Source organism: Chionomys nivalis, chromosome 7 (assembly GCF_950005125.1).
Source record: "Chionomys nivalis chromosome 7, mChiNiv1.1, whole genome shotgun sequence".
Taxonomy (NCBI): Eukaryota; Metazoa; Chordata; class Mammalia; order Rodentia; family Cricetidae; genus Chionomys; species Chionomys nivalis.
Window position 1 is genome coordinate 17,671,816 of NC_080092.1, and position 11,789 is coordinate 17,683,604.

Genomic DNA, 11,789 nt, shown 5'->3' on the forward strand with positions numbered 1-11,789 from the left:
TGCCGTGACTGAATTATGTCACATATGTCAATATGTGAAAGCTCCAGCGGGGCTGGTTTTCAGAGACCTTCGCCTCTGTGTCTCTCTTCTGGGCAAAGGAGAGAATTCTAGTCCTTCTCCATCCCTGTGAGGTCTTCAGAGCACCATGCTATGATCATGGGTACAGAACAGATGGGCAACGCTAACAGAGACCAGGTTCACTTTCTCTGCCCTCACCTCTGCCGTAGTAAACCACAGCCAACTTGATCCCGTTGTGGCAGAGTCAGATCTGTGAACTGGACACATGACCCAGTCCAGTGCTGTCTTCAATGCCACTGGGAAAAGTAAGGTGTGGCCCCTCATATCCCCGGCATCTCTTCCCTGAGATCTGATACTAGTTTTGTTCTTTACAACAGCTTCCTTCACCTCCATCATAATTGCTGAGCATGGCTTGCCTGTCTGCTTCTCTATCATGAATATTTCACGAATATAAGCTCTGCCCTGATCCAAACACCTCTGTGGGTCACAGTCACAGGTGTGTGTGTGTGTGTGTGTCTTTGCATAATTACTTCCAAAAAGAAATTTCCAGACAAAAAGAAATTCCAAATCAAAAGCGATGTAATCAGGCACTTTTATGTTCACTCTCAACCTGCTCTTCAGAAAGGCTGTTTCACTTTGTTCTTCATCCAAAAGCAGAGGAAGCAGGAACTCACTTCATCCTGGGCTTGGCAGCCCTTGGCCTTGTTAATGTGCAGGTGGAGGACTATAACATTGATGTGTTCTTTTGCACACTTTTTAGTCATTAGTGAGACTGCACATCTCTTCATATGCTTATTATCTATTTAAAAGTCTTTCTTGGCGAAAATAGATTTGCCTATTTTCTGCTGGCAAAAATCACAAAACCAAAAGATAAAGCTTGCTAATTTATCAGAGATCGTCCAATCACGCTGTGAATTTTGCGTTGGATGTTGTAGTATTGCCCTTTGCATTTGTTTTCTACTCCACAGTTAGAGGCGTTACCACAGGGAAACACCTCATTCGTGTGCAGTCCACTTTGTCAGTTCTTTGAGAGTTCCTCTCCAGATGTCAGAGAAGGAGCTTCCATCTGTGCAAGGTACACAGCACTTGGCTTGCATTAGAAGACAGGAGGTGTGGTAATAGGAGACCCTTCAAGTCACCAGTGTGGCTAAGGCTCATGGCTTCTTGTGCAGCCTTTGCAAGGCTCCATGATAATGATGGTGATGATGATGATGGTGATGATGATGGTTATAATGGTGATGGTGGTGATGATGATGATGATGATGATAGTGGTGGTGATGATGATGATGATGGTGATGATGATGATGGTGGTGGTGATGATGATGATGATGGTGGTGGTGGTGATGATGATGGTGATGATGGTGATGATGACAATGGTGATGATGGTGATGATGATGTTGATGATGGTGATGATGATGATGGTGATGGTGATGATGATGGTGATGGTGATGATGGTTGTGGTGATGATGATGGTGATGATGATGATGACAATGGTGATGATGGTGATGATGGTGGTGGTGATGATGATGATGGTGGTGATGGTGATGATGGCGATGATGATGATGGTGGTGATGGTGATGATGGTGATGATGATGATGGTGATGATGATGATGGTGGTGGTGGTGATGATGACGGTGATGATGATGTGTATACATGTGTGCTCTTAGCAGGATTTGACACCTCTGAGCCCCAACCCTGCTTGCTGCTCTGCTGCCTTCGTATGCTTCACCCTTAATTCAGAGCACTTGTGTGTCTCTCGCCTCCCAGTCTTTTCGCATACTCCATGTCTGCCTATGATACTCTTTTTCTTCTTCCCCAAGGAAGCACAACCCTCCTCATACTGGTTCAAGTGTCACTGACTCTGGGGACCCTTCTCTGAATCCACCTCTGAGATACCTGCATCTTTCAGTCGAACTCATCATAACGCATGCTCAGAGCATATGCTATTTTCTTTGCATTTCTTTACCAGACCATGAGTTTCTCAAAGGTTCAAAAGCCAGGAATTTGCCAGCTGTTATATTTTTAACCCCCACACAGTGCTGGGCACACCATGGCTGCTTAACAGACATTTGGTGACTATGGGAAAGTGCGAATGAGTGTCTGAGACTCGGTGACAGTGGCCTCTCATCTGTGACTGAATAGATTTGCTAATTACTGCTATGGAGGAAAAGCATGTACCATGGCAGACCATGGGGATCTCAGGACAGAATGCTGGAGGTCTTAAACGGTCTGAGCTTGTGCCAGGTGTCAGGAGGAAAGTTGGAAGAAGGGGGGCAGTCTTTGGACTGGATGTGATGAGAAAGAGGTGATCTAAGGGACTGTCTCTGGAATTCTTGTCCAAAATGGTGGAAGACTAATCCGAGGCTCAAGCTGAGCTGATAATGACATATGTCTTTTTTTTTTTTTACCCAAAACAGGAGGTGCATGACCACATCGTAGGATGGACAGTGTCTCTGAGTCTGTCTTGACCAATGATAATAAAAAATAGTCTTGTGTGGAGATTTATATTCTAAGAAGCTGTTTCATAATTCAACAGCAGAATGTAAGGCCTAGCTTGAGGGCCTGGCAGCTACCATGAGGTAAACATCTGTCCTGTCACCTGCCAGCACCCCTATTACCATGTCTCTCCTCTCTCTGCCTCTTTTTATGTAGGTGGTGTGGGGAAGTGTGGAGACACAAAACACAGGCAGCCAATCTGTGAGTGCCTGAGTACACACCTGGTACAGACAGGTGAGAAGGTTCGGGTTCAGTTTTATTTACTATGTGGGGTTCAATTTCCTCAGACTTAAAAGCTATAACCTCAGAACTGGACTTCTGAGAGATCATTTTATTCCGCTCTTTGGGAGGGCCTGGGAGATTGCATTATGGTCTCAGGCTATAGCACAAATCTTCATTCCCTGTCAAAATCAATGCCTTCCCATACCTGGGGACAAGTGTGAACAAGTGTGTGTACACGCACAGGCATGCTGTGTGGTGTGGATTTTTCTGGCACTTTTAGATTCTACTGTGGATGGAGCTCCCACGTTACCCACTTCAAGTGTTACCTCTCAATTTGGGAGTTTGGAATCATGTGAATGGAGGCAGGACCTCCAGACTGGCCCTTTGTTTGACATTTCCCAAAAGGCTGGGTTAGGAAAGGCATGTGGGGTGGAATGGTGGGGAGAGACTGCATTATTTCTTTCTTTCTTTCTTTCTTTCTTTCTTTCTTTCTTTCTTTCTTTCTTTCTTTCTTTTTGTTGTTGTTGTTGTTGTTTTTTAAGACAGGGTTTCTATGTCACTTTGGAGCCTTGTTCTGGAACTAGCTCTTGTGGACAAGGCTGGTTTTGAACTTACAAAGATTTGCCTGCCTCTGCCTCCTGAGTACTGGGATTAAAGGTGTGCACCACCACCACCCGGCTGAGACTGCATTATTTCTATAACTTCTACGTTTCTTAGGTTTTAGACAATTATGCCTTAGTTCTTCAAAGATAATTTAAAATAAAAAACCATTAATCAAACAAACAAGGGGGCATTGATTTGTAGAAAATTGATACTTTAAGAGGATTTCCTCTTAGAAAGGCAGTTCTGGTCTTTTTATCTATACTCTCTTACTTGATTCTACTGGAAATGCTGATGTTGGCCCCTTTGTTCGTCTCCACCTAGTAGACGACCAAGGAGTCTCAGAGAAGAGAGGCCACTGGCCCAGCGTTGTCAGCGGGTCCAAGAGCCAGTTAAGTTTGAATCCTAACTCAGACTAGATCCTAAGCCTGCATTCTTATTCCTTAGCTTGTTTTATGATCTTTCCTTCCCAGTGCTGGCAGATTATAATGGTGACTGTTAACCTTCTGTCTTTGCTATAAAAACCGGGTCTACCCCATTCCAACATAGTTACCCAAGCAGGCAAGGGTCTGGTGTCAGAGCCATACACAATCTTGTTTGTGTGTGTGTGTGTGTGTTTATCATTTTCTTTATGATGAAAAGGGTTTATCATTGCCCTTTTCTTGCAATCTAGACTCAGGTAAATCCAATTATTTCTGGACAGAAAGCACCCAACTATTTCAGGAAAGAGCTAGCACTGATAGGGGTTGACTTTGAAAGCTAGTCTAGAGAGCTGTCACCCATCCCACTGTCTCCTAGAGTGTTAGGAATGTTGTAGTAGCAAGGCTGAGGGTTGAGGACACTGGAACTGCTCCTGGGTATAAAGAGACAGACAGACATGACTAATAACTATTCTCAGACTACGGTCATGCTTTTGTATACCCTGTCGTTCATTCAACACTGAACAAGCACATTCCCTTCAACCAGGAACTGTGAAGAGTTCCCTGAAAAGCATCAGATGAGGTTCTTTTCCTTAGAGTCTTTGGCCTTTAAACTCTAGACAAATGGAGAGAAAATGGCAGCACCTGTGTGAGGGTCTAACACTGTAAGGACATATGGTTGCTATAGGCATGGTTTCCCAGCGCTCATACAGCCATGTGCCATAAAACAGCGGGAACAGGTTGGGAGGTAAGCACCCTCAGGAGGCTCCTGTCACAAGAATGTCTGCACAAACCACAATGGCAAAAGAATCTACAACTCCCATGCATGCCAACATGTTCCCACGCATCTACAACTCCCACGCATGCCAACATGTTCCCACACAGCTATGACTCCCATGTGATTCTTCTGTTGACCAGTTTTTCTCTCCATATGCCTTATCATGGTTTTTCCAGTCCTGCATACAGATCTGTCTCATCTGCCAGGGATACCAATGCCAGCTTCACCTAGCTGAAGTCCTCACCAAACTCCCATTTGCTTGGCTTTGACCTTGTAACAAACAAGATTTTGGTGGGGACGTGTTTTTATTTAAGCTGCTGGCCTCACATTATAATGTAGCCCTTTCATTATAATGTAGCCCCGATGTGTCTTCACAAAGGCCATGCCTGAGCTAAGGAAACCCATTCCTCCCCCGTCACTGGAAACAAGCCTGGTCAGGTGCTACTCTAGAGGCTGGTCAGTTATTGCGTAGGCTGGGGCCATGCATCAACATAGCAAGCCCCTTGGGCTCCTTTCACTGGAGAAGGTTTCTAAAAATAGTGACCTGGGCAGACAGTCTCGTCACTAAACACAAAGATATGCTATATGACCCAGGGAAGGGTCTACCTTGTTTTTCACCACCCACCAGAAAGTGCCTGGGACAGTTGTGGGTAGCATTTCCTGACTTTTACTTCCTTGCAAATTTACCCATTAAAAGAAGTGAGATTATTGCATATGTATATAACATGTCATATAATCTATATTATGTAGTCTGCTTTGAGATGTTTCCCCCCGAACCTTTGCGTTGGAAATGCAGGCCTTCTAACTGAGGATAGGTGGTGTGAAGGTGACTGTATAAATCCCTGGTGTGTCTCACCTCTCTATGCGGCCTTCTTGGTCCCTCCACTATGGGCAGCCTTCCTCTTAGAGTCTTCTTGATGCTGGAGAAGGCTTTCAAAGCCAAAGCATGAATGCCTGATGAATTAGTTATATTTATAACCTTGCTAGGCCAACTAATTCTTGTCTTCATTCCTTATTCCTTCTTGCCAGCTTCCCTCTCTCCAACTTGGAGCATCCACTAAGATTGAACGGCGAAGATCTTCTTGCTAGCTTCCCTCCTTCCCCTGCACCCAGCCATGTGCCCCCTTTTCCTGTGACCCCCCAGATGCTACTCAGAGACTCCCCCTGCACAGACTCAGGTGAGAGCTGTCAGAGTCTCTACATTTTGGAATCCCAGACTTCTTCTCTGGTGCTGTCCCCGTTCAATTTTGAGCCAAAGAAAACTACAGGATCAAGTTGTGGAGTTTGGTTTGAAGTTGCTGGCTCCCTCTGGGGTGGTTTGGCTTTCTTTGGGTCCCTTCCCATCCCTGTCCTTGCCCAGTTCCCTAACTAATTGCATCTCTGCATGCGGAAGAAGTTGAAGATGGGAGCAGGCAGTGAGACAGGCAATGGTGAGGGTGGGTCTCTGGGATCTGGGCAAATCTGGGGATAGTGGCATGTAGTGTGACCAAAAATAATCCTGGTTTGGGTTTCAGGAATCTATATTTTAACTCTGCCTCCATTTCCATTGCCCCAGAGGCAGAGTCCCTGGTCCTCCCAGCAGCAGGCAGCAAGGGACAGCTTATTCTGACTTTGTAGGGCAGACACGCTATCCCTTCCCCTCTCCTCAGCCACTGCCACACATGAGCAGCGAGTCTCACTGCAGAACGATGTGCCTGCCACTGCTTCTGTTTTTCACGATTGTGTGTTCTTGCACCAAGCCCTGTGCTCTCTGTTAACAGCTGCGGAAAAGGCCTCTCTCAGTGCCTTCCATGTAGCCTGTGAATCCTGGATATGTGGCTCCCAGGGCTGAAGAATTTCTCAGGGACTTGATCTTCTTACCAATAACGTGGAAATCAAGGGACGGCAACTTTAGATGGTTTTATAGATAAAACACAGAAAGGGAGTCAAGTCCAAAAACAGAGCCCGGCATGCAGAAAACCCAGGGTGGATGTGCCGATCATCATAGCATTACTGTGGCTCAACAGCTCCCCTTTGCCACTTCAGAGATAAAGAGTTCACCCAGCTACCCCGACTTGAGCCCTTTCTCTTCTCAATCAGGGAAGAAACCCTCAAGTAGAAGACCTCCAGCTTCAATGCACACATGTTACCATGTTCAGTGCCATGGACTATGGAATGTCACCAGGGAAAACAGGCCTGCTGCTACTGGTAGAGGCCACGGCTGATGAGTGATGAGTGCAGATGCCAGAGGGACTTGGGCAGGGAGCCCATGTGTACTTCAGGCTCCACCCCCTTGGCCCTGCGTTTTCACCTGACTGGACAAACTGTGCCCTCCACATGACTGCGCACGCTCACAGCACAACCATGAGGTTTGCATGAGCTGTGAAGCTGGGCTATGTCCATATTCATGTGGTCTGTGACACAAGGTTCCTTCCAGGTTTGTATCTACCCCATCCCTGTAACTGTCTTTACCCTGGGAGCCTCTGACTAGCTTCAAGGCAATGTAGCCACGGGAAAGTCTTGATACCCATTCTTCTCTGCTTCCTGCCCCAAGCACCTTCAGCCTCAGGTTTCAACTGAGAAACAGGACAACTCTCAAGAAAGGGTCACACACTTCTGAACAGCTTTCTTTCTTTCTTCTTTTTAATTCAAGAGAAATAAGAAAAGCAAACAACACTTCTGAGGCTATACTGTGATAAGATACCACAGTTATATAAAGTAACTTACAAAACCAAGGGAGAACAGTCCCAGAGGCTGTGCTCACAGCCTCCCTGCCCTCCGAGGGCAGAGGGCCCCTCCTTCAAGGCCATTGCTTTCTCAGACAAGTGTCCACCTCTCCACGGCTATCAAAGGGACATGCTTATTCTGCTGACTTGGCCTTGTTTCTCTTGGAAGTCCGAACCATATCTTGTTCACTGGTCCATGACATACACACACAGGAAGCAGGGTTTTACAAGATTTTTTGGGTTGGAGGTGCTGGGCTGCGGGGTTAGGGGTATATACCACTCTTTGCACTGACCTCTGTCTCTGCTCAAGTTCTGAGAGGGGCCAGGAAACTGAGACCCCCATATTGTATCTCCTAGAGGTACTGTCCCAGGGGGACATTTCACTGGGCATCCTGCTGTTTGTTGGCTTGCCCTCTTCAGTGGTAGCTAAAGGAGCACCTGCGTAAGCTGGGGCAAGAAGAGGAAGAACAGGTGGGGATGAGTCATGCCCAAGTTGGCACTGAATTCTGATGGGTAACCAGAAGGCACTGGAGAGGTATAACCATATACCTAGCCCTAACCAGCTTCTTATGCAGATCCTCTCCACCAGTTCCTCCATCACTGCCTCCTCTGGTCCAGTCTTTGAAGGCTACCCAGACCCTGCTTTGACATCTTTTTCTCTCATTTTCATGACTCTGGAAAAGCTGACAACATTCTCAAGCCTTACTTTCAAGATCTGTCAAGTGGAGAGGGTCACGTGAACTTCAAAGTATGACTGTCCATAGTGGGGTCATGTCACTTAAAAGCCCATGGCAGGGCCCAGAACATAGTAAGGGCTCAACAAATGGCCTCTTCACTGTGGCGAGCTGACACTGGTACGCCCGTTGTAGTTATCAAATCTGTGTGGATTCAGATACAATGATCAGAAGCACTCGACAGTGTTCTAGAAAGAATACAGACTCTTTCTAGTTTCCTGTGCTGTCTGCGGAGTTCAGGTGTCTCAGATGTTGGGGTTGTGGAGGGTCTGGTCTGGAGGACCTCCATTACTGTCCCCTTGACAGCTCTGTGGGCCAGAAGCTGTTCTGTCCCTAGACTTCAGTGCCTTCCCTGGGGAAGAGCACACTGTTGGTGTTAATGCTATTGTAGAAATGTGGGCTGAACTGGTTGAGGACAGAGCCTCCATAGCCAAGAGCATTGGTGGGTACCGGGTTGGCCCATTCACCCCCACTCCCATGGCTACTGAGGTTGGTGAGGGGGGTGTATGAGTTGAAACCCAGTGAGTTCTGCCCCATCTTGTCAGCAGGCTCTGGGTTCAGTCCTGGTGTGGCCACGGAGCGGCCCATGGGGTTTGTCCCACTCACATAGGCTGTCATGGTGGAGAGGAAGTTGTTGAGACATGGGGTGCCTGAGGGGGCAGGGGAGGACCGCTTCTCTGGGGAGCTGGTGGTGTCTGGCGAGGCAGTGTCTAAGACGTCCTGCGGCTCTGTGGACTTGGGACTGCCTGCCAGGAGGCTGCTCTCTGTTTTCTCTGAAACCAAGGAGCTGGCGCTAGAGGAAGCATCCGATTTTCTCTTCCTCTTCCTGCGGAAGTTTCCATTGTCAAACATCTTCTCACAGTTGGGATCCAGAGTCCAGTAATTCCCTTTGCCTGAGACAAAAGTGGGCGACATTAAGAAAACAGAGTAATGGACACAAGCCTCATTCTATTGGTCTGCAACGTCCTAAGCTAAAATCAAGGGCAACAATGCAAAGAAGAACAAAGCCAGGACAGAAGCGGAGAAATTCCACAAACATTTGCTCACCCTACCACTACCTCTCTCTAACACACCCCACACACCTACCTCTCTCTGAGCATTCTTCTGCACACCCTTCTCTCTCTAAATGCCCCCCCCCACTCCCCACACAAGAGGCTCCGGAGAGTGCACAGAAAAGCAGCGTAGGGCCTGAAGGAGTTTGCAAGGTTGATCCTTTAAGGGTAAAGTGTCTGGGTGCAGGGATCCAGAGAGGGGCATGGTACTGGTTAGGGCGTCTATTTCTTACTAAGGTTCAGGAAAAGCCCAGAAACAGTTTTAGATTTCTGGATATCTCCTTTAAGATGGACTTGAGTCCTAGCTCTGTTCCTCAGTGACAAAGTCTTTGGCCAAATCTCAGTTTTCTTGCCTGGAAAGTTCCCATCTCCCCAGACTCACTGTGGGAAAGGACAAACTACATGTGTCCAAGAGACATACAGCTGAGGTGCCACCAGAAGAGAAACCCTGTCTCTTCCCTGCTACTCTGAGCTGGAATGCGGGGGAACACCTTGCATGGGACAGGCTCTCTTCTGAGGGACAAACAGATCTGACAAAGGCTGACTTCAAAGAGGGGCAGAGGTAGGGCTCCAAGCCTTACCCTGGCTTCCTGTATGAGAACCAAACTAGGCTTCCATTCTGGAAACTGGATTGAGGAATATTTTACATTTCTCTCTGCAAATGTCTATGGCTCATCATTTGAAAGGAACATTCCAGTCTCAGTGGGAGAGCTGGGTTTAAGTCAAGTGCCATCTCTACCACTCTAATCTGTCACTTTGGGAAGGCAGCGTCACTCCTGAATGCTGTTTTCCTCATCTGAGCAATGGGTTCACTGAGAGGCCCCCTGCAGGGGGCTGCCAGAATTAAAGGAAGTTCTGTGTGGAGGGGAGGACATGCAGAGAGGCATGCCACGAGGCCATCAATGGTGCCCAGCCAAGGCCAGGTCCTCTCTGCTACAGGTGTGGCTGCGACACACTTGGGCTTGGCTTGTTCTAGTCCTACTAAGGACTTCTGTGCTGGCCACTGAAGTTCAGTGAATCATAATGACTGCAGCATATTGAGCTTTTCCCCCCACAATAAAGACCGTGCAGAAACAATTTTGAATTCAGATAAGGAAGCCGAGGTTCAGCAAATGCAACTTCCCTGAGACACCGAAGCCTGCATCTGCTTCCACATTGTCCCCTTCCCCTGCAGGGTTCCTCTTAGCCCTGTCTCCTAGCAGCTCCCAGTTTTGTGGATAGAGTGGCAGCAGTAGTTAGAACTTTCTAGAATACAGTTCGGAGAAGAAATGAACTCAGTCCTGAGGGATAGCTGCAGCCTCCCAAGGGCTGGACGCCTACTCCTTAGGCACCGCTCTCTTACCTGGGTCGTCCTCGTCGCGGGGCACCTTCTTGAAGCAGTCGTTGAGAGAGAGGTTGTGGCGGATGGAGTTCTGCCAGCCGGCTTTGCTCTTGTTGTAAAAGGGGAAGTTGTCGGCCACATACTGGTAGATCTGGCTCAGCGTGAGGCGCTGGTCAGGTGCACCGTGGATGGCCATGGCAATGAGGGCTGAGTAGGAATATGGTGGGCGCACCAGCTTCATGAGCTCCTCCTGAGACGGGATAGGTAGCCAGCCCAGGTCGCTGGGCAGGAGCTGCCTTTGCATGCCATAGGCCTGGGGCAGGAAGGGGCTGGCGTTGGTGCCAGGCAAGTAGGGTGGTGGGGTCATGGCTGGCCCATTGAGCCAGAGGTAGGGATTAGGGGTGGCCCCATACTCTCCACCACCCTCGAAGGAGGGGGGGCGCTGAGGGCTGGGCATGCCCTGGGTGTGGAAGAAGTTCTCATAGTAAAGATTCATCTCGGGGGGCTCCTGGCCGATGCTGGGGAACTGGGGGCTGCATCGTGGTGGCGAGGGTGCCGGGAGGTCGAAGGAACTCATGCTGGGGCTGGGTTCGGGTAGCCACCTGCTGCACCTGTGCTCTCTGGAGCTGTCCCTGACAGGTGTTCAGCTGGCCCTGGCCTCCTGTGACTTATACCCCGAGGGCTTGGCTGGGTGGCCCCACCCAGGGGCGGCCACCTGCCAGCAGAGGCCAGGACCCGCCTCCCTCTCTCTTTTCCCTGCTGGCTGTGGCCTTGGTCTCCACTAATGATACCCTTACAGCTGATACCCCAAATGACAAGGGTTCCCTTCAATCCTCCTGCTTATTTTCCCAGCATCCCAGCTTACCTTTCTTTCCCTTTCAGTTCTTCTCCCTCCTCACTTTCTCTTTCTCCCTCCTGCCTGTCTTCTCTACAGCTTATTCTGTGTTTCCTTGTTTTTCATACTTTGTTTCCCTTTCTCTACATCTGGTTCTTTTTCTGTCTCTGTCTCCCATTCCCTCCTGTTTCTTGCTCTCCACCCTCATTTCTCCGTTCACCTCTGTCCCCCATTCTTTAACCAATGCCCCCCCCCCCATTCCCATTATCAGCAGCTCATGCTTTGGGCTTTGGAAGGGAAGATGCATTTTCTAGAGCGGCCAAGAGGTCCCCAATGCCTAGAGAGTCAGAGGGGAGCTTGGCTTCTGAAGAGGACTCGTGCGGCCCTTCTGCTCCTAACACACACACACACACACACACACACACACACACGCAAGCACGCACGCACGTGAGTACACGCATGCACATGCACACATGCGCGCACGCGCACACACACACACACACACACACATTGCAGATGGAAAGAAGGCAGTGGGAAGGCTACAGTGGACATGGCCTGGGGAGCCACCAAGATGAGCAGGCTCCTTAAAGAGATCATCAGAAGGGAGAG

At 48.7% G+C, this 11,789-nt stretch overlaps 1 protein-coding gene across 2 annotated transcripts; it reads right to left on the reverse strand.

Annotated features, from left to right (window-relative positions):
* Positions 1 to 8,305: 8,305 nt before the first annotated feature.
* On the reverse strand, positions 8,306 to 10,922 carry Foxi1 (forkhead box I1). 2 transcript variants are annotated; one of them, XM_057776827.1, is made up of 2 exons: positions 10,367 to 10,922; positions 8,306 to 8,583 (listed from the first exon to the last, which is right to left on the reverse strand). In XM_057776827.1, exons 1-2 carry the CDS (start codon positions 10,920 to 10,922, stop codon positions 8,306 to 8,308), a joined length of 834 nt encoding a protein of 277 aa, XP_057632810.1. The 2 variants fall into 2 exon arrangements, with proteins under 2 accessions (XP_057632810.1, XP_057632809.1); XM_057776826.1 differs by having other exon boundaries at positions 8,306 to 8,865.
* Positions 10,923 to 11,789: the final 867 nt, after the last annotated feature.